Below are 26,716 nucleotides of genomic sequence, written 5' to 3'. Positions count from 1 at the left end.
AATAAAATTTAGGTCACAAGAGGAGGAACAGGTTTTCCTGGAGGCCTAATGTGAAGGATGTCTTTCAAAAACTGCTTGACCTCAAATCTAAGACTTAGAACCAACAGACCAAAGACTCAGTTCTGTGTTTGGACTGGCAGCAAAGAAATTCGGAGGCTTTTCTGTGCATACATCCCTTTTGTAACTCCTGCCTCTGGGCTTAGGTCATATATGGGATGTACTGTGTGTGGAAGGCCCCAGGCTTTGGTATGTTGGCTGGATGTACAGCTACCACTGGCAGGATATCCTACTTATAAGGAATACTACAAAAGTGATTGTGGAAGGACATCAGTGCTAAAGTCCCAATCTACCTGAGACTGCACTGTCCAAGAAGGCATGGGAGTGAACAATTGATGTTAGCTTGTCATTCTGAAGTGAAGGAACACTGAAAGGTGCATTGTGCAAACACCACCTTCAGACTATCATGTGGAAGGTGAGCACCTAAGGAAAATGGAAGTACAACTTGAAACAGTTCAGACCCTAGTAGTGCAGATGGTTGGTAATGATTGTTCTTTGTGCCTAATCGACATTATACAATATCATTAGCAAGTCTTTAATTCACTAACCAATCAGGTCTCATGATTCTACACACACACACACACACACACACACACACACACACACACACACACACACATTGTCCAATGTGCTGCTTCACTATGAATAAGGAAAAATAGTGCTAAACTTTAACACAGTAACATTCGTCTTCATTTATAAGTACACATTAAAATTTCTGTCACAACTAAAATAAGGAAAACTAAAGATATGACAAAATTGTTTAAAAACACCATTCAGCAGAACAAAAGAAAAACAAAAATCTTATATAATCCAATAAGGAAAATGCATAATAAGCTACCCAGTGCTTATTACTTAACTCCAACTGTACGTGATATCTTTGCCAGCTGCTGTGAAAAAGTTTCCCAGCTGCAGAGGGCTCTGTTGTCATACTTGACACATCAGTGGAAGTGCACTGTACAGGACTACCTGCACCTTTACAAAACAAAATCAACAAAGAAATCAGCTCTGGGAAATGCCATATGTCTATGACATATACTCAGTATGGAATCTGAAAATAAACCAGCCATTTTCTAACTCAACAAACCCCATCTGGACAACAATAAGTCTGATAAATCACCTTTGACAAATTAACTGTGCTGCTTGTGTTAAGAAGCTGTCCTTGATCAGTCATCAGGTACGCCAGGTGTTTCCTTCTCTGTGCCTCAATCATGACATCTGTCAGGGAGCCTGCAATTTTCATTGATTCCTGTAGCAGAACATCTGCATCTTCGATCTGCGATGGGATGTCAGACAGTGTGTTAAAGATGGAGGCAGAATTCTCTGACTGGATCAGTTCTTCTTCCTAGAAAACATATTTTAGAAAGTAATCACTTAATAATTTTTCTATGTATCATGCAGGAAGAAGGTGGATCAATTTATAGCCCAAGACTTCAAGATGGAGACTGCTACTAGTGTCACTTATGTCAAAGCAACTGATATTCAGTAAGTCTACCTTAGTCGCCTGCTACCTGTGTAGGACAAACAAATCATATTTTGTTGAACTGCTTTCCTATGATCTTAAGGCATCTGCCTACCTCATTTAACAACAAAATACTTTACCAGCCTTCCTTGTGTACTTCTCTTGGGGAAGGGGAATTTAGAAATAAAATATCAGGGTTGTCTTACAATGAGAAAGCTGGGGATTTTTTTTTGTTATACCATAATACTTCCCAGGAGAACTAATATGAAGAACATCAATCCATGTACGCGTAGCATGTTAAACGTCCACATGCTAGGACTACTAGCCCCACTCCAACTCACATTTAGTAGTCTGCATGACTTATCTGTTGGTCTTGGCTTGGGTGAGAGATGAAATTTAAGAACTAGGTTACTCCCATTCAGAAAGGATACTAAATAAACAGATAATTAACAATTCTTCTTTTAGCTAACTTGCTAAGATGATATGTGAGCTAGTGTCACACAAACAAACTCTCTCCCACAACTCATGGGCTGCATACATTTACAGCCTCTTTAAAGGGTGACTTATATGAAGCACTTCAAGGACCACTACGGCCAGAGGCTGAAAAAACTAACTTTTTTATCCCATCTTAATTTGGCTGCTGTATTAATATTGTTGTGGCAATCTAAGTGGTCACAACTAATTTTTATTTTGCTCTGACCCAAAATATCCTGATAGAAGTAGACCCACTAACATGATTTGTTTTTGTTGGTTGGGCTCTGTCTTTCCCACAATGCACTCGAGTCCTCACAAGATGGGTGTATCTAGCCCTGTCTTGCCTGCATTTATCTGAAATGGTATTACTTCAAGCAGTATAAGCAGTTATTTACAAAGAACAAAGCAAGAGCAGCAAATGACTAGGTCAAATAACACACGCATGCACACACATGTATACACATGTATGCTAATGCGCACACACAAACACACACACATACGCATGATATACAAAATCTATACATTACACACACACACACACACACACACACACACACACACACACACACACACACCTATCAGCCTATCAATCTACTGATATCAATAGACAGATATGTATATAGACAATTGAAAGATTGCATCATGTAAAGAAGGAAATTTGTGTGTCTGAAGCTTTAATCCAATGACATTTTTGTCATGTTTTAAACACACTGTAGTAAGTGGCTTCTGCTGTTGCTATTGCTTTAGAAAGTACAGTTGTGTAAAATCTTACCATAACAGTAAATGTCCTTCTCTTTACTGTTGAAGTATTCTTTACAATAAGGATCCCCTGCCAAAGGCAGCCTGACATCCGGCCAGTATGCTAAAGCCTTTTGGTTGTAAAGGGTGGACAATATGTCACTCGTATGCTCCGAGTACACGACATATGGTATAAAGGTGATGTGTGGATGTACCATCCTCAGAACCAGAAATCCCCAGTAGGAACAACAGTCAAAGGATAAATATGGGTAACAAACACATCCAGAAGGAAAAAGGACCAGAGAGATAGGGAGGGAGTGAATACTGCAGCAGTGAAGAGGACATCTACTGTTATGGTAAGATTTTACACAATTGTACTTTGCCCTTCCATATCACTTTTGCAGTATTCTTTACAATAGGGAGAATGTGAAAGCTCAGGAGGAAGATCAGGAGGAGGAAGGTCCAGGCAAGCCCTCTAGGAAACCATGGAGAATGGACTTGGCAAAGACAGCTCTGTCCCTAGAAATCACATCCAACTTATAGTGCTTAGTAAATGTATGCACAGAAGTCTAGGTTGCTGCCTCAAGAATAGACTTTACATCCAAACTCTTTAAAAAAGCACGAGAAGAAGCCACAGCTCTAGTGGAGTGAGTCCTAACCGAAGAAGGAAGGCTCTTCTCAGGAAATTAATAGCAAAAATAAGTGTTTTTAGATATCCATGAGGAAATGGTTTGTTTGGAAAAAGCCAAACCTAAAGACCTTGGATGAAAAAAAAAAAAAAAAGGTGATCAAATTTATGAAAAGCTTTAGTCTTATCTAAATAACTGAGTTGTCTATGCAAATCCAAGGTGTGCAAAACCTTCTCACTAGCAGACTGGAGAAGGAAAAAAGTGGACAAATGAATAGACTGATTAAGAGACAACTCATTAACTACCCTGGGCATAAAAGAAAGATTAGTATGAAGGGACACCTTATCCTATTAAACTAAAAAAGGATGAACAGCCATAAGGGCTTGTAGCTCAAACACTCATCCTGCATTAGTAAGGGCCAAAAGAACAGTCTTCCAAGAACAATGCTGTAAGGAAGCTGAAGTAGCAGGCTCAAAAGGAGCCCGAGTCAATTTCTCTAAAACAAAATTAAGTTTCCAGAAAGGAGGGGCAGGCTTCCTGTAAGACCTAATGTGAACGATGCCTTTAAGAAACTGTTTGGCCTCAAATCTAGAGGCTAAAGGGGGAGTCAAAGGCAGTCCAGCAGAGATAGCTGATAAGTTGTCCGTAACAGAAGAATAGGTTGCCCCATCATTGAACAATTCACACAAATAAGTGAGAACCAAATGACAATCCACAGCAAGTGGATCCAGTTTAAGAGAAAGACACCAAACAGAAAACCACTTCCTTTTAGATAAGCAAGAGTCCCTAGTAGTGGGTCTCCTGGCCTCCTGCAGGACCCGAAGCATGTCCTCAGAAAAAAAGGTGTCTGTAAGGGATCAAAACCCTATCACCCACAATTTTAGATGAAGTGTGGACAGGTGGGAATATATGACGGACCCCTTGTCTAATGTCTGTAGGTCCACCCTGTGAGGTAACTTGTGATGATTGTCCTTGGAAAGATGCAGAAGAAGAGGGAACCAATGCTGTCTGCGCCCAAAAGGGAGTCACCAGCAAGACTTTGGGAGCATCCTGTTTTATCCTGAACAGGACCTTTGGATTGAGAGGAAGGGGGGGAGGCATAAAGAAACATCCCCTTCCACGAAAAAGAATGGGCATCCACCTTCCAAGCCAGAGAGCATGGGACGCTGGCACAAAAATACAGACCGTTTTCTGTTCAGAGAGGAGGCAAATAAAATCTACTTGATGAGTACCCCACTGGTGGGCAATGTCCAGAAACATATCTCTGAGAAGCATTTACTCGTGACAGTGTTATGGACTTGGTCAGATAATCTGACACTATGTTCTGATATGAGGGAATGTAAACTGCCTAAAGGGTCACCTGATACTGGATAGCTGGCTCCAAAACCTGAACGCCTAACCTGCATAGGAGATAAGAACTTGTCCTCCCTTTCTTGTTGACATACCACATCACTGTTGTATTGTCTGTGAGAATCTTGAGAGGCCCTGGAAGAAAAAGAGAATGAAAAGCCTGAAGAGACAGCAGAAGAGCTCTCATCTCATTGATACTGATGTGATCTTTCATTTGTCAAAGTGACCAAAGGCCCTGTACCTTCATAGGATTGAGGACCCCCATCCTATGTCTGAGGCATCCGTCAAAAGTTCTTGAGAATGGAGGTTGAAAAGGAAGCCCTGGGTTGAGGGACAACTGATGAATCCACCATTTAAGTTCCAGATTGAGGGCATGGAAGTAAAGGGACTAGAAAATCTAAAGGATGAGAATGTTGAAGCCAAACTGACTTTAGAAGCCACCAAAGCTTTCCCATATGGAGTTAGGCTAGGGAGGGACCACAGGAATAGTGGAAGCCATGTAAACCAGAGCTCCCAGAAATTCTGTGGCTGTTACTGAAGCCAAAGGAAGAAGGGATTGAAAGAAAGCAATGAGAGTTATGGCCTTGGGAGGAGGCAGGGTTGCCAGCACTGAACAGTCTGGATCCAGCAACACAGAAAAAACATGATCCTGAGAAGGAGTCAGGGATGACTTCTGGAAATTTACTGTAAACCCCAGGTTTTGCAAGAGAGAAATGGTAAAGTGCAGATGCTGAAGTAAGATCTCTTGAGAGGAGGCCTGAATAAGCAGAGCATCCAGATAAGTAAAGACCTGCATCCCCCTTAGCCTGCAGAAGGCAGTCATAGGAGAGAGGCATTTGGTGAAGGCCCTTGGGGCAACAGAGAGGCCAAAGGGCAAAGCACAGAAATGAAACTGCCAAGAAGCAACACAGAAATGTAAAAACTTCCTGAAATGGGGATGAATAGGAATGTGAAGATAAGCATTCTTAAGATCAAGGAGAAACTAGAAAAGCCTGAGGAAGTAGCAAAGGAAACAAGGTTTGAAGGGATAGCATCTGAAAGGAAGGGACTTTCAAAAAAGTGTTTAGCTGAGAAAGATCGAGAATGGGACTTCCAGGTGCCTTCTTTCCTAGGGACCAAGAACATTCTAGAATAAAACCCCTTCCCCTGTGAGAAGTTAGAACCTCTTGAACAGTTTTCTTGAGCCAACAAGCCATAAAGCACCTCTGGAAAAAAAGAAAATTGTTCCTGAAGAGGCTGAGGAGTGCCCAAAAAGGGGGAAAAAGATTTCCAAACCATGTCATAACCCTGGAGAATTATGGAAAGAACCCAGGAGTCTTGAGTGATTTTTACCCAAACAGAAAGGGACAGGGAAAGATGCAGAGAAAGAGGAATGTAACAGAGAAGAACAGGACAGTCAGACAGCACCTGGTCTGCCAGGAAAAGGAGACTTCTGAATGGAAGAAGTTTGGATAGCCTTAGCAGAGGGAGCCCTTCTACCACCTTTTTTGCCTTTGGGGGAAGGATGAGACTGTCTACAGACAAAGGCAGGCTTATTAGGAGAACACCTCTGAATCTCGGGCACAGGAGAAACAAAAAGTATAAGTCCTGTAAGGCCTTGCCCTTTTCTTGCAGAGATTGAAACAACTCTACAGCAGCAGTACCAAACAAATGTTTTATTATCCAGAGGAGCATCCATCAATTTAGCCTTGACATCATCAGGCAAAGACTGAAGTCTGAGCCAGGAATACCTTTTCAAAACAGGTCCAAAAGCAGCAGCCCTAGATGAAGCATCAGCTGTATCACACATACATTTAATGGAATGGCAAGCTATTTGGGGGAACATCCAAAGCAGGAGTAGAGGCCTTTCCCTCAGAATTAGGGAGATCAGAAATAGCCAGACAGGGATGTCAGCCTTGAAAAATTCTGGAGGCTCTGACCTCTGATGGCACTCAATGGTAGTCGGGACCTCTTCCCTAACTAAAATTTGAGGAACACCCCTAGGCCCCTCAGCAACAACCAGCCGTGGTTCCCCCTGTACATCTGAGGAAGAAAAAAAATGGACATTCCTCTGGGCTTTCAACAGCCTAAATAGAGATGTCTAGTGCAGACGGTACAGCTGAAGAATCAGACCAAGCTTTCTTGGCCTTTTTATTCGTAGACAGCTGGCCCTCAGACTGAGAAGATCCTTCCACAGTATCCTTAGCCAACAATTTAAATCATTGGTTCTCAAGATACATCGCTAGGGAAGAAAGACAACTTTTCAATGTCTTAGGGACAAAGGACTGACAAATCTTACGGTCATGAGTAGCACTAAAACACATTGCTCATGATGATCTTTATTGTAAATCCATCTCTTGCACTGGTATTTTCCCCTTCTGGATGACATGAAACCGAACAACCAGATTACAAGGCAGATGTAAGGTAAATAAAATCAAAACCCCCAACGGGGGACTTATCCGAAACAGGTAACACCAGCAGATGAACAGGCATTCAGACAGATGATTGAAGATTGCATTTGGACTGGCGGCAAAGAAGTTATGAGGATGGTACATCCGGACGTCATCTTTATGCCCTACTCCTTGCACAGAGAGCATGTGTCATGTATGGTGCACCCTTTACAACCAAAAGGCTTTAGTAAACTGGCCGGACATCAGGCTGCTCTTGGCAGGGGATCGCTTTTGTAAAGAATACTGCAACAGTGATATGGAAGGACGTCACTGATTGCATTAGATTAAAAAAAGTAGGCATCATTAGCTCCTCATATATGTTTACTTCTGTCAGTGATATCAGCTTTCTCACTCTGAGAATACAAAGTGAAAGAGTTGAGAATTATCAAAGGTTCAAGAGCTTTATCTCTCCAGGGGAGGAAAAGAATGGAAGTATAAACAGAGTCTACTAAAAAGAACTTTACATTCCTTGAAACGCAGTAGGTTTACTATTCCAAAGGGTTGGAAAGAATAAACTGCTACAACTATCACTCTATGCATTTCCTTGGGTAAAAAACTTAAAACGTATAATGGATAAGATGATGTACAAAGGAACAGAATTTTAAACAGAGTATTATAAAATATCATTGAAACCCAATGTGTTCTTCACTGAGGAAGCTGAGCACAGCAGCAATGTTACTGATTAGGAAACCAAGTCAGTGATGCCTTTTATATATGGCAACGCAGGGATAATTTTGTACAGAGGAAAATACAATGCAGGGAAAAGAAATGTTGCATTTAGACTGTACTTCTCTCTTAATTGTTAATAGATGATTTTCTTACTACTAAACACATATAACATAAATCTGTTACAATTCTAAAGTCATTCTACAACAAAGAATCACTTTATACATGCAACATTATTTCAAATGGAAGCAAAATTCATTTTTGCATAAAGTCAAATATGTGTTTTAAAAATATCTTAGCTAAATACACAGTTAGTAAGTCATTCCATTATTCCCTCGCCTCATTTTCCATCCAGTACAGAAGTGAACTCTATAGTAAGTGTTTCACCTTTGAAAATAATGTATGAAATATTGTGAACATCAAAGAGTAGCGAGCAGTATATGGAGAGCTTACTTGCGCAGATGTCAGCATAAGCATTATGAAATGCAGGTACTGTAACCAAAGACATTTCAGAGAGATTTAAAATTGGGCTTAATTAAGAGCAATTCATTTTTCTGCTGCTCTATACCTGATTATAAAGAATCAGTACCAACTTTAAAGTAAGCTTTTGCTCACCATGGTGCATGATGGCATCCCACTTTGCTTAGGATAGTGTGTGTTCATTGTCAAAGATCCCAGTTCTCTTTTCAATGCAGCAAGCCAACCCTCCTGAAAATAAAGTCTCCTGTTAAATTTTCTCATGTAATTTCCCTATATTTTCTATGCATGTAAGCAAAACATCCAAGAGGCACAGCTATGTGCAGAGAGCTGACAGGGAGTTTAAATAAGGGCTTCAAACTCTGTCTTAAAGATCTTGCATATAAGTCTTGCCTCATTCTAAGGATACTTCTGAAATGTGTTCAATCAATATAACAGCTTTTCATGCAGTTTACCATAAAAATTCTGAAAGAAGGAAAAAAGTAGATGCAAGATAATGTGCCAAATGCAATGCACTACAAATAACCTTACCGAAGGAAATTCTGGCACTACAGAATAAATCCCAGCCACTCTGCTTTGCTAAATTGTGTAATGAAGACCGACTTGACTGTAGTCCAGACAGTGTCAATGGATGTGACCCCCCCCCCCAAAAAAAAGCACTAGAAGTAGTCACATCTTTAGCAGAGTGTCCTTTCCCAGTATTAGAAAGATGCCACTGTGTCTGTCTGTGATAAAAAATAATGCAGCTATTTACTCTGTTTTGCTTTTGGCTTCCCCTCCTGATATAGGTTCATAGATTCATAGATTAGTACTAAGCTAACTGCCCTTGCGAGCCATTTTAAGCCTAGCCAATTATCCCTTTGTGAGACTCAAACCCTGCACCTTGTGCTTGCAAGGCAAACACCTTAACCATTAGGCCACCCTCCCAACCCCTATGCAACAAAAGGGCTGAACTTATCCAATTTTCAGAGATATTTAGTTAATTGGACAGGTGTCAAATGTCTATTATACAATGACTGACCATTAATATTCAAAAGGTAGTACACCGATTGGTCTGCCCAGCCAATGTGCCAGTTGTAAATCCGAGCATATACCAATGGAAAAAGGTCCGGTCGCCCAGACTTTTTTCCATTTATATATGCCATAAAAATTTCACTTTGCTTCCCTTAAACAAAACAAAAAAAACATAACTATCAACGGAATCACACGCTAGCTGAAGATAAAGCTTTAAGCCTCTAGATTAAATGGGGCAGAAGAAGGTTTCAATCAGGAACTTACTCAGCTAAGGGGTAGGCTAAGGGATAGAGGTTATAAGGAAGAAGAGGTTGATGCGGTACTAACCACCCCCCGCCCCTTAGGGCCAATATAGTGAAGCCGTATTTCTCTGAACACAATGGGGACAATGCACGTCCATTACCTGTTGTACCTGCCAGCATTTCTGTTCCACTTAGCTGTACCACAGATTCCAGAACGACTATGAACATCATTAGGAAACACTGGGGCTTGTTAACCACTGACCCCACTATCAAAAGAATAACAGGTGACACACCAAGATTACTTTACAAGAACAAGAAGAACTTGAAGAAGTTGTTGTGCTATCCGGACAGTTACAAGCATAATGTGAGTGGGAATGAAGGGACTATGGCGCCCTGTGGTAATTGCAGCTTTTACAGTTTCACAGACAGAAGTGGATGCTTTGAGCACCCTGACACTGGTCATAGGTTTAGTTTTAGGATAGGGGTTACCTGTATGACTACATATGTCATCTAGCTTGCTTATTGCGCACACTGTAAAGCATTTTATGTTGGGAAAACCTATAGAACCTTGAGGGATAGAATTAGAGAACACTTATATAGCATACGCTGTGCCTCTACCACCAATGTCCTCTCTAAACATGTGGTCAACACTAACAACAGACACACCTTCAGGTTCATGGTTATTGACAGAATTTATCCCTGCATTAGAGGTGGTGACATCAGGAATCTAACCAAAACCATGGAGGTCAGATGGATGATAAGACTGAGAGCTGATCAGGGTTGTGGGCTTAACAAGAAAGTCCCACTTAGACCAATTCTGAAAGCACATAGTCTTAGGAGTTAAAAGACTTTTTTATATTTTTTGCTTATTTTTGTTTTTATATTTTTATCTCTAGGTGTTTGTTTTATGACACTGATGCTTTTCTGCATGTTGAATTTCTCTTTGTATGCATTTTTTCTGTATGCAGTTTCTGCAGATATGCATAAAATTTTACATAAGTTGTGGTTTTATTATGTCTTTCTCCTTTAACTGTGACTCTTAGCATGTGACTGGTTGCTTAGCAATTGGATTGCCTTTAAGTAAAGGCTGCTCTTCTCATGGTCTGATGAAGCAAAAGCGAATGCGCTTACCTATTTTGTTTGGTAATCTTCTTCTTCTTTCGGCTTTTCCCAGTTAGAGGTCACCACAGCGGATCACCTGTCCGCTCATGATTGGCAGTGGAGTTTTACGGTGTCGAGTTGCCAGACTGGTGCCCAACCTTCCACAGAAGGCACACGCATGCACACACTCACACCTAGGGCCAATTTAGAGTGTCCAACCCACCTACAGCATGTATTTGGGATGTGGGAGGAAACCGGAGCACCCAGAGGAAACCGAAGCGACCACAGGGAGGACATGCAGACTCCACACAGAAGACACCCCAGTCAAGGATCTAACCGGAGAACCTCTTGCTGTGAGGTGGCAATGCTAACCGCTGCACCACCGCGGCCACCCATTTTGTTTGGTAATAAAACAAGTTTTTATCTTCAGCTAGTGTGTTATTCCATTGGTCATTTGGTTTTACATTTGGATTTTGCTTTTCCAATGGCATATTTATCCCAGTCTGTGCACATTTCATACATTTCTAAAAAGTAAATACATAAACTTGCAAAACTGGACACTTGAAACCAATGAGAGAGACAGGACAGCCAAAAATAAAAGAATAATCAGGTATGTTATGACAAACTAGAGAAATGTACCTGATTAGCCTTTTATTGTCTATGTCCCATCTCTCCTGTACCTTCAAAGTGCCCCAGTATCGTTTTGTTTTTTTAAAAAAAAAAGGGCAACAGAGATCTTCCTTTCTCCACTGCTTCCTATATACACCACTGCTGTACTGTGTAATCATGGGAACAAAAGTCCCATACGTGTGTGCAGTACATCAAAAAAAGCAGTGGGATATCCTCACAAAGTAGAACACCATGGAGCCATCATACAATGACATTTAAGAAAAGCATTTTTTTTCTTAAATAATGTCACTGTATAATGGCAATAACCGACTCTATGGTGTGGTATACTGACAATTTACCCACGATTGTCTTTGTTTAATCACTCTGGCTTCACACTCATGATTAAACCACACCAAAGGTGGGTAAATCTTCAATATACCACACGTACGTCATTGCTTATTGCTATAATAACATCCAGATGACAACATGACAAATGCATAAATACATGGGTACAAAGTAATACTACAGGGTGAAGGGATATTAAAATGTTTACAAATGACTAAATAACAAGGATATTGATGAAGGGTGTACATAACGAATAGGTTATCTGGATGCGACAGAAATGAACATACTAAAAAAAAATTCTAGGGATCATATAACTAAGTCTCTGGTTCACATAGCCTCTAGCCATGAAAATCTAATGGCAGAAGTGACCGCCTACAGCTACATACAGCCACCACTTAGCCAATGGCAAAACTGCTGGGAAGAGCTCAACCCTCATCACCCCACTCACTACTAAAGCAGCTGGACTGTTATAGCAAGCTTTAGAATATTGTGATCTCCCAACCTGTCATTCCCAACTGGTCAGTCACTATTTTTACGATTCAACAAACCCAAATATCAACTGGCAGCCATACTGCTATTTAAGGTTTCCAGAATAATGTTTAAAAATTACCCTTAGATCTTCTTGCATTATCTACTATTCAGCTAGAAAAGATAGTGAAGAATGCACTTGGCTCTTTTGTTCCACTTCTTTAATATACAAAGACTTAAAATCTTATAGCTAAATGTAAGCAGCATATGTAAAACATTCAGATCACTCCGAACCATCCATCTTTATAAGCCTATTATATATGACAGCCCGGAGTCCTGAAGCCAGAGGACTTATTCCACATACTACACAAGCCTTTTACTAAGTCTCCAACCGGTAAAAAAGGAAAGGAGGACCTCTTCCTCCTTTGTGGAAAAACATCAGTCAGTCTGGTTAAAACTTCCTTCAGACTTTTTGACCATGACCCTAAATGGTTTGTCAGTGTTTGAGTGGTCATGACCTCAAGCAGTAGAACAGTAGCTAGCTTGCTCCATGATCTGGCACTTCTCAACTGTAAGTTGAGGAGCAAAAAAAAAAAAGATGTTCAAAAATGTTCACTTCCAGTTTAGCACTCTAGTACTTCTTAGCCAGGTCCATTTCTTTCTTGATTTATGCCTCTCAATGCTTAAGGAACAAAGAGAGAAAAGAAACTGCCTACTACAACTTACATCAAAACCTTGCATCTTAAAACAAAATTAAATCATCTCCCCAGTAGCCCTTAGAAGTTCCGACACTGGGGAAGCTCAAAATCTTGCTTCTTCAACTTTCGGCTGCCCAAAATCTTGCTAGCAGAGGAAAATCTACTAAGCACATCATACTTATAGTAATCAGGTGAATCATTCAGATTAGGTAAAAGCAAAAGCCAAACCAAAAACTCCTTACTGCAGCAAAAGGAAGATCCCAGCAGCCAAGCACAAGCCCACAAAAAGCCAAGGCGTAGTTAGCAGCCAAGTCCACAATACGAACACTTCTTTATTTAAAAACAGCAAACAGCAAAAATAACGTAAAGTGCTTTTTGTCTTACTAGTAGTGAGACTTCCTCAGACAAAGTTTCAAGTGTAAAGCAACTCTTTAAATACCCTACCCAATGTCTAATTAACACTCCTTCAATTAATTCATTGAATTAATACCAACCATTTCAATGTGATAGCTTTGCAATTCAGTGTCAAACAGTACCGCAATCCTGTTTACATTCAAATTTCCAAATGCAATGCTTCAGTCAATAATCTCAACATTCCGGACTTTACTACAACAGCTTTAAACCTAAGGTTCTAACAAACCATCACTAAAACATTAAATCCATATTCAATTTAGTATAATTTCAAACCTTTACGGCTAGCTGGAAACATAACTAGTTAAATGCAGTCCGTTACAACTGATACATTCGCAGACTGAAATAAAACAGTTGATGTTACCTGTCTTTCCATACTCGGGTAGTAACCAACATTCTTTTGATAATTACAATATCCAAATTGGAAAAATATTTTTTGTCCTTTAGTCATAAAAAGTAGTTGGACTGTTTCTATCATTGTTGACTAATTGTTACAATTCACCTCCAACTTGTCAGTTATGAGTATACGTAACAGCACTACGTAGTGGAGTCTGCATTTAAAGCAACAGTACTGTACTTAATAAGTTCCGCTGTAACCTATTCCACATGAACACCCAAAGCCTGGATAGCGGCATGGTCAATTAAACCAGTAGCAGTCGGGTGTTCTAAAGTGTTTCACACTTTAAAATAAAATCCTATACCAATGTTAAAAACTCTTAAAATTCCAAATATATTAAAAATGTTAAAATGTACATAAAGACCCCTTCAACTACACATAAACATGTGACTGCACATAAGTAAATATGTCCTACAGATGTTAAAAATGAACAGTTTCAATTCAACCATAGCGATACAAAAAATGTTCTAAAATGTCAAGAAATAATATAAATATGTTTGCTGAATAAATGTATTGGACCTAGTCCCCAATCCCTAAGAAAGGTGCCCCCTCAGCTATTGATCTCCGTCATCTTGCTAGATTTTTCAGTTTTAATATACATTTGATTGAATAATATTCATTCAGTCCTGGGTGCTGGCAGGCTCTGGTCCGTATTTGCCACATTAATTCTAATTTTTCCAACATCAAAGAACTAGGACCTCCTCTCATCTTATCCACCTTAATTGAGTCTATAGCTCTAAATTTAAATGAATGTGTAGGACAGTCTAGGGTATGTTTAGCAATTGCGCTGTCCTGTTTCAAGGTTTGGGTGCTGTAAAGATGTTCATACACCCTTTCCTTAAATTTATGGTCTGTTTTCCCTATGTAGAAAACAGGGCAATTCTGGCAGCACGCCAAATAAACCAAACTTTTTTATTACAATCAAATCTCTGTGGGGTCATACAATCCACCCCTCTGATGTTGAATCTTTCCCCTATGTCCATGCATGGACAATATGTATATCTACCAAATTTGGTCATACCTACTTTTACTATCCTTTGCCTATTTTCTTTCTTTTTTGATAATAAACACTTAAGGTTGTTACCCCTTCTAAACACTACTTTAGGGGGGGGGGTCTTTCAGTTTACAGGTCAATATTATTCAATCAAATGTATATTAAAACTGAAAAGTTTAGCAAGATGACGGAGATCAATAGCTAAGGGTACACCTTTCTTAGGGATTGGGGACTAGGTCCAATACATTTATTCAGCAAACATATTTATATTATTTCTTGACATTTTTGAACATTTTCTATATCACTATGGTTGAATTGAAACTGTTCATTTTTAACATCTGTAGGACATATTTACTTATGTGCTATAAAGAAAGGGTACCTCCTAATGCTAAAGTACAGCTATCAGTAACAAGTAAAAACAGTATTCAAAATGAAACTCTGTACAACAATGGCCAATGACGTAAAGTTCTCTTGGAGAATGGGTAGTGTGGTTAAATGATATAAAACTTAAAAGTGCAACATATATAGCAAAAAACTTGCATACATTTCCAGTACTTAAATTAAATGCACTTACAAGATATTCACGCTGTGAATGCAGTTATTCCATAGCGAAATGATGGCTCCGAAGTTTCCAGTCTTATGATGGCTTCAAAGTATCCAGTCTTTCTGGTCTGATATACAAAGTATCCACACTGAAGATGTAGTAGCTGCTATGTGACTGATGAACTGTGATAACAGCTTAACCAGTCTAACAGATCAAATAAAAGCTTCTAGCTTTAATGGCAGTTAAAATCCTTTTATTGTAGGAAAAGTTAAAATCTTCATCTCAAGTTAAAATCTTGATGTAGAATAAAGGTCCCTATGTATTCCAAACGATAAGCGCTTTCGGTATCTTCTTCAGATCATCGTGACTGGAAGTACTGGAAATGTATTTTGAATACTGTATTTACTTATGTGCAGTCACATGTTTATGTGTAGTTGAAGGGGTCTTTATGTACATTTTTAACATTTTTAATATATTTGGAAGTTTAAGAGTTTTTAACATTGGTATAGGATTTTATTTTAAAGTGTGAAACACCTGACTGCTACAGGTTTAATTGACCATGCCGCTATCCAGGCTTTGGAATAGGTTACAGTGGAGCTTATTAAGTACAGTACTGTTGCTTTAAATGCAGACTCCACTACGCAGTGCTGTTACATATACGCATAACTGACAAGGTGGAAGTGAATTGTAAAAATTAGTCAACAATGATAGAAACAGTTCAACTACTTTTTATGACTAAAGGACAAAAAATATTTTTCCAATTTGGATATTTTAATTATCAAAAGAATGTTGGTTACTACCAGAGTATGGACAGACAGGTAACATCAACTGTTTTATTTCAGTCTGCGAATGTATCAGTTGTAACAGACTGCATTTAACTAATTATGTTTCCAGCTAGCCGTAAAGGTTTGAATTATACTAAATTGAATATAGATTTAATGTTTTAATGAAGGTTTGTTAGAACCTTAGGTTTAAAGCTGTTGTAGTAAAGTCCGGAATGTTGAGATTATTGACTGAAGCACTGCATTTGGAAATGTGAATGTAAACAGGATTGCAGTACTGTTTGACACTGAATTGCAAAGCTATCACATTGAAATGGTTGGTATTAATTCAATGAATTAATTGAAGGAGTGTTAATTAGATATTGGGTAGGGTATTTAAAGAGTTGCTTTACACTTGAAACTTTGTCTGAGGAAGTCTCACTACTAGTGAGACAAAAAACGTTTTACGTTATTTTTGCTGTTTTTAAATAAAGAAGTGTTCGTATTGTGGACTTATCTACTAACTACGCATTGGCTTTTCGTGGGCTTGTGCTTGGCTGCTGGGACCTGAATCATTCAGATGACCCTGGTATAAATGCATCCGCTGAGCATTTTAGAAAGCAAACAAGAGTAATGGACTGTAATAAGTTTTCCCCATTCACATAGTACTCTTAAGTTGTAAGGCTTCACCACTAACTTTGCCTTATCAGTCTTGCTTAGTCAGGAAAACTGTTGGATTTATGTCCATTCACAGCTATGGCCCAGCTGTATCCGATTGGATAATCCCCAAAGTCAAAAAAGCATGTGCTACTTTTAAAACTGATCTGTCTATGGCATCAGTTTTATTTCTAGAATTACTACATTAACAAAAATTAAGGTTCACAAAACAGCACAAATTTACTTAGGCCCATATCACTTACCATGGCAGTACCATCTGTCTTTGCATCATCAGCTTGTGACTTTGAAGATGCAAAGTTGGAGCTTTCATGTACTTCCTACACTAGGAGGTTGAGTCTCTAGAAGTAAGTAAATATCAGGTTAATGCTACACATGGGCCAAGTACAGTACACCCGTTTATTAATGGAACAGGTTTTGTATTAACACACATTTTCTGGATAAAATAAACTACGGCACTCTCACATCTAAGATTAGTGTCTGACTGTAATACTCAGCGATTTACTAGAAAACTTTACCAAAGGAAATTCTCGTACTATAGAATAAATCCCAGCCACTCTGCTTTGCTAATCCCTAAGGGACGGACAAGGTAAAAGTATGAGGCAAAATCAGGGGCATTCTGCAAAAATCATGGACAGAGGAAAGGTTAAGATTCAGGGACATTAGACAAAATCAGAAATGGGTACGAGTTAAGGACTTTGTGCTGCATGACAGTTAAACAGAAGCAGCTTTCACATTTGTTTCCACATAAAAGGAATGCAGAATGCATAAGGGTTTGAAGACCAGATTAATCAACAATGTGTAACTAACCTTAAAATTGAAAATTCAACAAAAAATGCAAATAAAATTACCCCAATCTGAAAATTGTAATTCTATACACCTTTCTCCCTCTTGCTGATTAAGCGATTCTGCTGACACTGATATGATATCAGCATGTTAGCATGGAAGCAGAATTCCTGCAGAGTAATCAATGAGGGTGGAGCATGTTATGGCTAGGGAGGGTAGTTTTTGGAAGTAATTTTCCTTAAAAACAAAAGGGTAAATGCAAACTGAAATGACAGAAAGGCAGCCAAGGTAAGCAACCAGTGAGAAAATGCATTTTGAGAAGAGATATGCTACTCTGATTTTTCAGTTTAGATATCATTAGGTTTGTAAATAATCCATTATCCTTTGTAAATTAGTTGGATTGGTCAACATGCTCACATTCCAAATAATAAACCTAATCCACTGTTAAACAAAAACACCTTCTGAAACTTTCCATATGCATACCCCTCTGAAGCCTGCATGGTCCCTGTGACATTAGAGGCTTTAAGTAAACATTGCTGGGACCGATAATATGTGATTAACTGGGGTTCCAGTCTCATAGTCCATGCAGCTGTCAGCAATTAATATGTGATAAGTGGGTATAACCCCACCTGCCACCACTGAACTATAGGTGAGACTCAAGTGGTACAGACAGCATACTGTAAATGTGCACTGCTGCCTCTCTACATATTATACATTTTACATGTTGCAAGACTAATGACAACCACTAACTTTTATGAAAAAAAATGACATTTGCTTTGGATTAACACAGCTCTTTTTTAAAACAATAAGCATTTTTTATTAAATCACATATGACATAGGCAATCTTACTTTTATACAAATGAAAATAAACCATCCTGATACAATTCCACTTGCAAACATCATACATTACAATCCAGACTGACACAATTGTAGTTGCAAACATTACACATCACTTATATGTGGTACACCTCGTCACTAAGAGCTTTTCATCCAGAAAAAAGGAGGTCATTGTCCCACTGTACTCATCCCTCATTAGACCCATTATATAGAGTACAATGCTCCAATTGGTCTGTACCTCATAAGACATCTGCAACAGCTGGAAAGGCCGCAGAAATACCTCACTAAAAGAATCACAGGCCTAAAGCAGATGCCCTATGCTGACCGTCTAAAAAAACTCCATCTATACTCTGTGGCGATCTCTGCTTAACATACAAGGCCATGTCAAACCCTGAGCTGATGGACATGCTCCACTTAAAAAAAAATCCCAATCCCTCGGAGCCACACGCTCCAGGGATCTAAACTTTGTCATCACAATGAGCAAAACATGCTGGAGGGATAGGTTCCTGATTCAGAGACTCCCCATACTCTGGAATAGACTGCCTACACATGTCAAGCAGAGCGCCTCCTTGGCTCTCTTAAAAAGGAACCTTGATGATTGGATGGGAGATAGGAAATTCACCCTGGGGATCACGTCAGTCGCCCTGCTAAACAGGGGTCCAGGGAAGTAAATATTGTGGGAAGAAATATCCAGGGAATTGTTATGGCTAGGCTTGTATAGGCCCTAGGGCTGATAGCCTAGTACCAACCTATGAACCTATAATCAAACCCAGTCATTGTCAAACATTACATAGCTCATTCAAATCCTGCCATCTTTTAAACCTCATCCCTCCTCTGTATGTATTGTTCCCACAATTCCCATAGTTTAGTATGTAATTGCTCCTACCCTTTTATAAAGATCCCAATTCCAGTTGTTTTCTCTTACTGTATTCACTACTTCCAGTACAATTGGTTTAGACTTTGATTTCCATTTTCTAATAATTGCTTTTTTGGCAGCCACCTTAATCAGACTCTGCAAGGCCTTACTGAAAATTCTGATTCTGTATCATAGCTCAAAACAGAATTACTTTAATTATACAAATTTGCTCATCTAGTATCTCGGACAAAGCAGTATGCGGGGAAGTCTGCCAACTCACTACACTCCCAGAAAATATGTTCCCAGTTACCTTTTTCTTCCTCATCACACCTCCAATATTTGCTGTCTACCTGAGGAAAAAATTCTTTGGAGTCTACTTGGGGTAAAAAGTACCAATGTAAACATTTCCAAGCAAAGATCATAAATTTTCGAGACTTTGTTGCATATTTGGGAGACATGCATATATTGCCCATTGTTTCTTTGTGAATAGCTATTCTGTATGATTATTGTTATTCTCCTTAAAGGGCTGCATCAAACATTCCAGTCTCTCCCTGTTTCATCATCATCCCTTTCATTTTCAATAAAAAATTTCTGTTTGTATAGGAAGGCTCCTATGTATAGGAGGCTTAACTGTATTGCTCTGAAATGCCCTTTCAAGTCAGGTAATCCCCTCCCCCCCCCCATATAATGAAGAATCATTTATCCTACTTGACTGTTTCCATCTTCCACTCCAGATAAAATCCTTCAGCTCTTTATTAATTACTACACACAACATCTCCTCTGGTTGATAAAAATATGCCTGGCCTGTGTACAAGACTGAACCAACTTACATTTTTTTAATTGCTTGTATCTTACTATCCATATCCATATAACACAGCTTCCATTTTCTCTGTTTTTGTATTATCTTTTGTTTAGTCTCTTTCCACATATCCTTTGCTGCCACATTGGAATCATTTTTAATCCATACTCCTAAATACTTCATTTTATCATGCCCCCATAAATATGGACATTGCTGAACCAATTTGTGTGTGGGTACAAAATTTACTGCTATTACATTTGTTTTAGATTCATTAATTTTGCATCCCAAAAAGATGTGAAACTGTCTCTAAATGTTACACATCACTGAAATGCCCTTTTCTGGTTTTGTTAGGTACAAAAAATATCATCTACAAACAGAGCCAGCTTTTCTTGACTACCATACCAATTATATCCTTTAATTTATGAGTCCCTTATTGTCTCTGACAATGGTTCTAAATATAATGCAAATATCAAAGGGGAAAGGGGACACTCCTGCCTGGTTCCTCACCTCAAGCAGAAATTATCAGAGAGGAACCCACCCACTTTAGTTTTCGCCTTTGATCCTCCATATATCCTCCTAATCAACCTTATGATTTTATTAGGGAATGCAAATGTTTCTACTGCCCTGCTCATAAATAAAGCCCCAGAGTACTCTGTCAAATGCTTTCTCTGCATCAAGACCCACCAACAACAGTGGCATTTTCTTCCATTCTGTTTCCCTCTGTATCATCAATGCTTTGCTAACATTGTCAAATGTTTGCCTCCCCTTCACAAATCCACATTCATCCATATTTATCAATTTTGGCATCACTTCTTCCATTCCATTAGCCATTACAGACAAACACTTTATAATCATGGTTTAGTATTGAAATGGGCCTGTATGAAGCTGGATCGGATGGGTCTTTACCCTCTTTAGGTATTACAACCACCACTGCTTTCTTCCAGGATGTTGGTACTTGTCCTCCTCTTAAACTGTTAAAACCTTCCAGATCTTTATCAGTTTTTTCCCCTCCTACCTTCCAAACCTCCATAGGAATACCACCTATCTCTGGGGACTTTCCTGTACATTGGTTATACATCGCCATTTTTATCTCATCTCCTCCTATCCTAACTGTTATTAATGGAGTCTCATCTACCTCTACCAATGGCATATTTAATTCTTCCATAAACATTTCCATTTGTACCTTTTCTTGATTTCCATATTTCTGTGCTTTATACAGACTTTCATAGAATTTCCAAAATATTTCTAGTATCTCTACAGGATCTCTTGTTATCTTCCTTGTTATAGGCTCTCCAAGTTTGGCAACAGCCCTTTCTACTTTCTGTTGCCTGGGTCATTGTGCTAAACGTTCTAAAATTAGAATTATTATCAAAAATAGCTGCAACAGCAATCTTTCTAAATTGCACATTATCAATCTAATCCCTTATCTTCTGTTTAGCAGTCTACAGTTGCTCGCTCCTTCTCTTGTTCTGTGGAATTTCCCCTATTTTGCAATACTTTAACATTTGTCAGTTCCTCTAAATAATTCTTGTTACTACTTAAGCAGATCTCCATTTCTTTTATTTCCAACCTATTTGTAAACTCAACTTTAATTTTACCACACTTCCTAGCTATATTTTCAGAAGAATGTTATCACACACCCTAGCTTTATTTTCAGTAGAAATTTCTATCTTTTCTAATAGCTCCTAAATAATTTCCACTACCCATTTCTTAAATTCCTCTCTTTTCAATAGATAGGTGGGAAAGTGTCAGTGTCTCACTTTTATTTCATTACCCTGTGTTCTTATTTTAGTTATTATTGGCACATCTGAAATAGTTATTGGGTGCATATAAAAAAAAAATCTGTCTTGCCTAGCCCAGTTTTTGTATCTTGGGGAATAATAAGTTAATTCATTCCTAATTCCTAGTACACAATTCTCATCTTCCATGCCAAATATTTTCATAAATTTCTTTAAAAATCTACCCTCATTTGTTATATTTCCCTTTCTGGGCCCCCAGACACATCTTCACTATTACAAATCAACCCCCTGTACCCACCTAGAAGTAATATTCGTTGCTGAAAGCTGATTATTTCTCATAGAATTTTCTGTAGCTCTATTATAGCAGTTTTCAGTGCAATATAAATACATGCCAGTATAATCCTCCCCCCCTTGCCAGTTGCCCCTTAGCACTACAAATCTACCACTATTGTCTTTTCCCTCATCTATTACTAGTGGAGGTCTTCTTGCAATTAATATAAGTACTCCTCTCTTCTTTTGCCCCATGTATTCTGCTGAATAACCATCCTGAAAACTCTTCTTTATCAAATTCACATGTTCAGTTCTTTCCAAGAGTGCCTCCTGTAGCTTCGCTGTTTGCACTGTACAATATTTTAATATAGTTCACTACTCTTTCGTTTTTGGATTTATCCATGAAACCATTAATGTTCAAAGACATTATAGAAAGAATCATATTCGGGAGGGATTATTATTCCCACCTTTTATGTATAACAACTTTTTTGTTAAACGTCTAGTTCCAGCTTTTGTGTTAACGTGCATGCATTATTTGGAAGGTTATTTTATACAACTGTTTCTTGTCATCTCCATTTGAGCCTATGTCCCATCTTGCAGAACTTTTTGTTTTATTGAAAACCCACAAATAAAAATACACACCCCAATACCCCTTAAAACCTACTAATTTAATAATACACAAAACTATGTGCATCTTCAAATATTGAAGTTTTATCCCCTTAATAGCAACATACTTTCCAAACTGGCAGCCACCCACGCAGGCTTGAGCTAAACAGAAAAAAAGCTTTTCCATGCTAAGACACATGGTAAAAAGCCTGTGATTCTATTAAGTGCCATCTGGTTTTGCCTTATCTGTATAGCTCTCCCAGCTGGGAAACACTTAAATACTTTCAGAAAACATTTTCTCTAAGCCGTTTCTCTTTATCAAATTGTCTGCTAGTGACATGAGAAGCAGATACACGACTGTTTACTAGAAAAAAGACCTTATAATATTCAATATTATTTTTCATTTACTTGCTTTCTGTCAAAACTTGTTACTATATAAAGCTAACACAGTCATTCCTCCCTCTATGTAAAAATGAGAAAAGGCACACTCATTTTTCTTTTGTCATGCTCTTTTAACTAAATCCTTCATTTTTTTTTCATTGCAGTGCCTACATTTCTTAAAACTAAACAAGGAGAAAGAGAGAAGAAAGAAAGAAACAAACAAAATAAGCAGAAGCACCTGTTTACATTAGTATCCCTATTACACTTACAAATAACTGAAAAAAAATTACTTTATAACATGGAGAAAATCACAAACCACTTAAGTAATAATGTCAAGAAAAAATTGTTTTACTTACAGTTAACATTCTCCCTGCTCTTCCCCTCTCCTATATTTCCAAACATTAATGACATGAAGTTCAGCATATGCTTTAGAGTCCCCTCGAAGTTTAACAAAGTCCAAGAAAGTCCAATATTTTTAGTGTCTTTTGTTCTAAGTCTGTTCATCTTCATTTCACAAACTCTGTCTCTGCTTCATCTCCAGTCCACTCTCAATTCTTCTAGTCAACTACTGGGCATTTTTCTCTCTCTCAATCATTTTCCATTGAAACACTGGGAAAGGTTTCACTGGCACAATCTCTTTGTGGTCTTTATTACCAGAACAAGAAGCAGAATCTCCTTCTGTTTCGCAGCCCACTTTTTGTTGACAAACTTTTGTATTTCTCCCTTAGCAGGTTCTTCATAAAAATCTTTTTTGTTCCTCCACGGAAAAATATTTTGAGGATAGTTGGGTACAGCAGTTTGAATATCATGCCTGTTTCTCAGCATGCCCTATACAATGGAATAAATGTATTCCTCTTCTGCTTAGTGTGCAATGAGTAATCATTCTCCACAAACACTCTGCCATCTCCCACTTTTAGTACTTTGTCCTTCTGCCACAGTTTTGTCAGAATCAACTCCTTCTGCTGGTAAGATTGCATTTTTGACTATTAAAGGTCTAGGTTGTTTTCTTATAGCCAGGTTTGGAGCATACACAGGATGTGCCCCTTCAGTTAAAAAAATTCTTGTTGTGGAATATCAGTCCAGTTGCTTATTTGTACTTTCACAAAATTAATACAGTCTATTCCTTCTGGCTTCTCTGGTACAGGAGAAAATCTAAGGTTTTCCCTACATATTATGTCCTCTGATTCTATTATGTATTGAAACATCTCTTCTTGTGGAGTTGCATATTCAGCCAGCCTTTTCTTCTTCAGCCTTTGAGTTTTGCAGTTCTGTCATCTTATCTGATTATCTGTTCAAACTTTCTTCCATTTCTTCCAGCTTTTTATTCTTTGTGTTGATATACTCCATCAGTATTTTGTTTATTTTAAACAGATCTGTGTGCAGCTGCTTTACATTTTCCTCTAGGTTACTGGAAGTCATGTCTGAAACTTGCACTGCTTCTTTCTGAACTGCAGTACTTTTCCCAGTCTGTTTTTTTCCTCAACTTTTATGGCTGATTTTCCTCCAGGTCCTTTAAATTTCTTTTTTCCTGGCATCTAGGCAGTGTACTTACTAGTCCGTTACTGAAATTTACCCAGAAATCTGGGTCTACTGGCTTTCTCTGCTAAGGTTCTGTTTTCAGACTGGGAGAGCCAGAATTAAAGTGCAGCCATCTTGGAAGTTGGATTAACACAGCTCTTTGTCAATATGATGCTGATTGCACTCACATTCAAATGCTGAACTAAAACTACCCAAGTGACCTCCATCTTTACACTGAGGAAAGAATTTAGAACGTGACATCCATAGGTCAGTTTTCACCCCCGGCATAAACCTTTGATGAAGGACTAGCATCTCCCAGTTGTGCTGGTGCTGTTTTTCTCTTCTCTTCTCTTTACCACTTTGAAGCTTCAGCCTCTCTCTGTTCTCACTCTGTTCAGTGGTCGCACTCCTTTTGTACTGCAAGATGATTCAGATCAAAAGGACAGCCTAGTTCAACCAGCATCCTACCCCCAGTAACAACTGATTCGTGAGGATTCTACATTGTAGCAACTGGCTCATTACAGATTCACACCTCCCCAGCTCCTTCACTGCAGAGCCAAAATAAAACCAGATGTTCTTTCTACTGGTATATGAACCATGTAGCCAGATGAGCAAGCCCCCTCCATCCTGCCCAGCCATTCAGGTACCATTGTTTTTACCCTACCCCCACCCTCCTTCATTTTATAAAAAAATAATTTATTTTTCTTATAAACTGTAGCAAACTGTTTGCCACAAAAGAGTTGCAATAGTTTATACCCTGCCAGCACGGAGCACTACAGCACTCAGGATTTATAATTTTTACTTTTAAACTGTAGCAAAATATAGGTTTAGACCACAGACAGAAGTACTATAGTGCTCAGGTTTGACTGCAAATGCAATACCAGATTTTAAAAGCCAGTACTGCATTAGAGATCAGGATTGGATGATTGCGCCCCTCAACACTTTGTGCCCAGGGCAGTTGCTCCTCCTACCCCACACTATAATGTACATTCTGAGGTACCCCACACTATAATATACATTCTGAGGTCATGCAAGGATGAAAGTACAGTTGTGTAAAATCTTACCATAATGGCAGATGTCCTTCTCTTCACTGTTGCAGTATTCATTACATTAGGGATCCTCTGCCTAGGGTGGCCCAACGTCCAGCCAGTAAACCAAACCCTTTAGGTTGCTTTAAGGTACACCGTACTTCACACATGTGCTCCTTGCGTAGTGTAGGACATAAAGGTGACGTCCGGACGTACCATCCTCAGAAATGAGAGCCCCAGTAGCAACGTCATTCCAAGGGGAAAAAAGGGTAACCAGCACATCCAGAAGACAAATGAACCAGGGGGAGGAAGAAGGGAGTGACTACTGCAACAGTGAAGAGAAGGACATCTACAGTTACAGTAAGTTTTTACACAACTGTACTACGTACTTCCATTTTACTGTTGCAGAATTCATTACATTAGGGAGTCTGCTAAAGCTTAGGAAGAAGACAGGGAGGAGGAAGGACCAGCACAGCCCTCTACAATGCCACGAAGGACGTCTCTAGCAAAACCAGCTCTAGCTCTGGAGATTCCATCCAACTTGTAGTGCTTGGTAAATGTATGCACAGAAGTCCAGGTAGCTGCATCAAGATTAGAGTTAGTATTCAAACTCTTGAAAAAAGCACCAGAAGAAGCCACACCTCTAGTACAGTAAGCCTTAACAAAAGGAAGGCTCTTACCATGAAAGGAATAACAAAAATAAATAGCTTCTGAAATCCAAGAAGAAATAGTTTGCTTGGATACAGCCAAATCTTAAGGACCTAGGATGAAAGGAAACAAAGAGCTTATCATATTTCCTGACAGTCTTAGTCTTATCCAAATACAATCTGAGTTATCTATGCACATACAATGTATGCAGCACCTTCTCAACGGCAGAATGTGGAGAAGGGAAAAAAGTGGAGAAATTAATAGACTGATTTAGGGACAACTCATTCAACATGTTGGGCATAAAAGATGGATTAGTACGCAAGGATCCCCTGACCTTGTGAAAAAAAACAAAAATGGAGGACAAGCCATAAGGGCTTGAATCTCAGACAACCACCTGGCAGTAGTAAGGGCCAACAAAAGAACAGTCTTCAAAGAGCAGTGTTGCAAGGCAGCTGAAGCTACAGGCTCAAAAGGAGTCTGACTCAATTTTTCCAAAACAAAATTAAGATCCCAGGGGAGGAGGAACAGGATTCCTAGGAGGCCTAATATTAAGGATGCTTTTACGGAATTGTTTAGCTTCAAATCTAGAAGATAAAGGGAGACAAGCAGAGAAAGAGAGAAGTAGGCCTCAACAGAAGAATAACCCAACCCAGCATTGAGCAATTCACACAGTTAAGAGAAAGCCAAAGAAACATCCAGAAAAAGTGGAC

At 38.9% G+C, this 26,716-nt stretch overlaps 1 protein-coding gene across 2 annotated transcripts in view; it reads right to left on the bottom strand.

Annotated features, from left to right (window-relative positions):
• The window catches only part of SGSM3 (small G protein signaling modulator 3), a 1,391,341-nt gene that overhangs the window by 570,008 nt on the left and 794,617 nt on the right, over nt 1-26,716 (bottom strand). For both annotated transcript variants that reach the window (XM_044068352.1, XM_044068343.1), the window contains exon 10: nt 1,175-1,399. In XM_044068352.1, coding sequence (XP_043924287.1) covers nt 1,175-1,399 — 225 coding nt within the window. The remainder of the gene's footprint in view (nt 1-1,174; nt 1,400-26,716) is intronic.

This window comes from Protopterus annectens, chromosome 1.part0 (assembly GCF_019279795.1).
Source record: "Protopterus annectens isolate FY-2018-M chromosome 1.part0, PAN1.0, whole genome shotgun sequence".
Taxonomy (NCBI): Eukaryota; Metazoa; Chordata; order Ceratodontiformes; family Protopteridae; genus Protopterus; species Protopterus annectens.
Note: the sequence above shows the minus strand (reverse complement) of the source record. Positions and strands in the feature narration are given on the sequence as shown.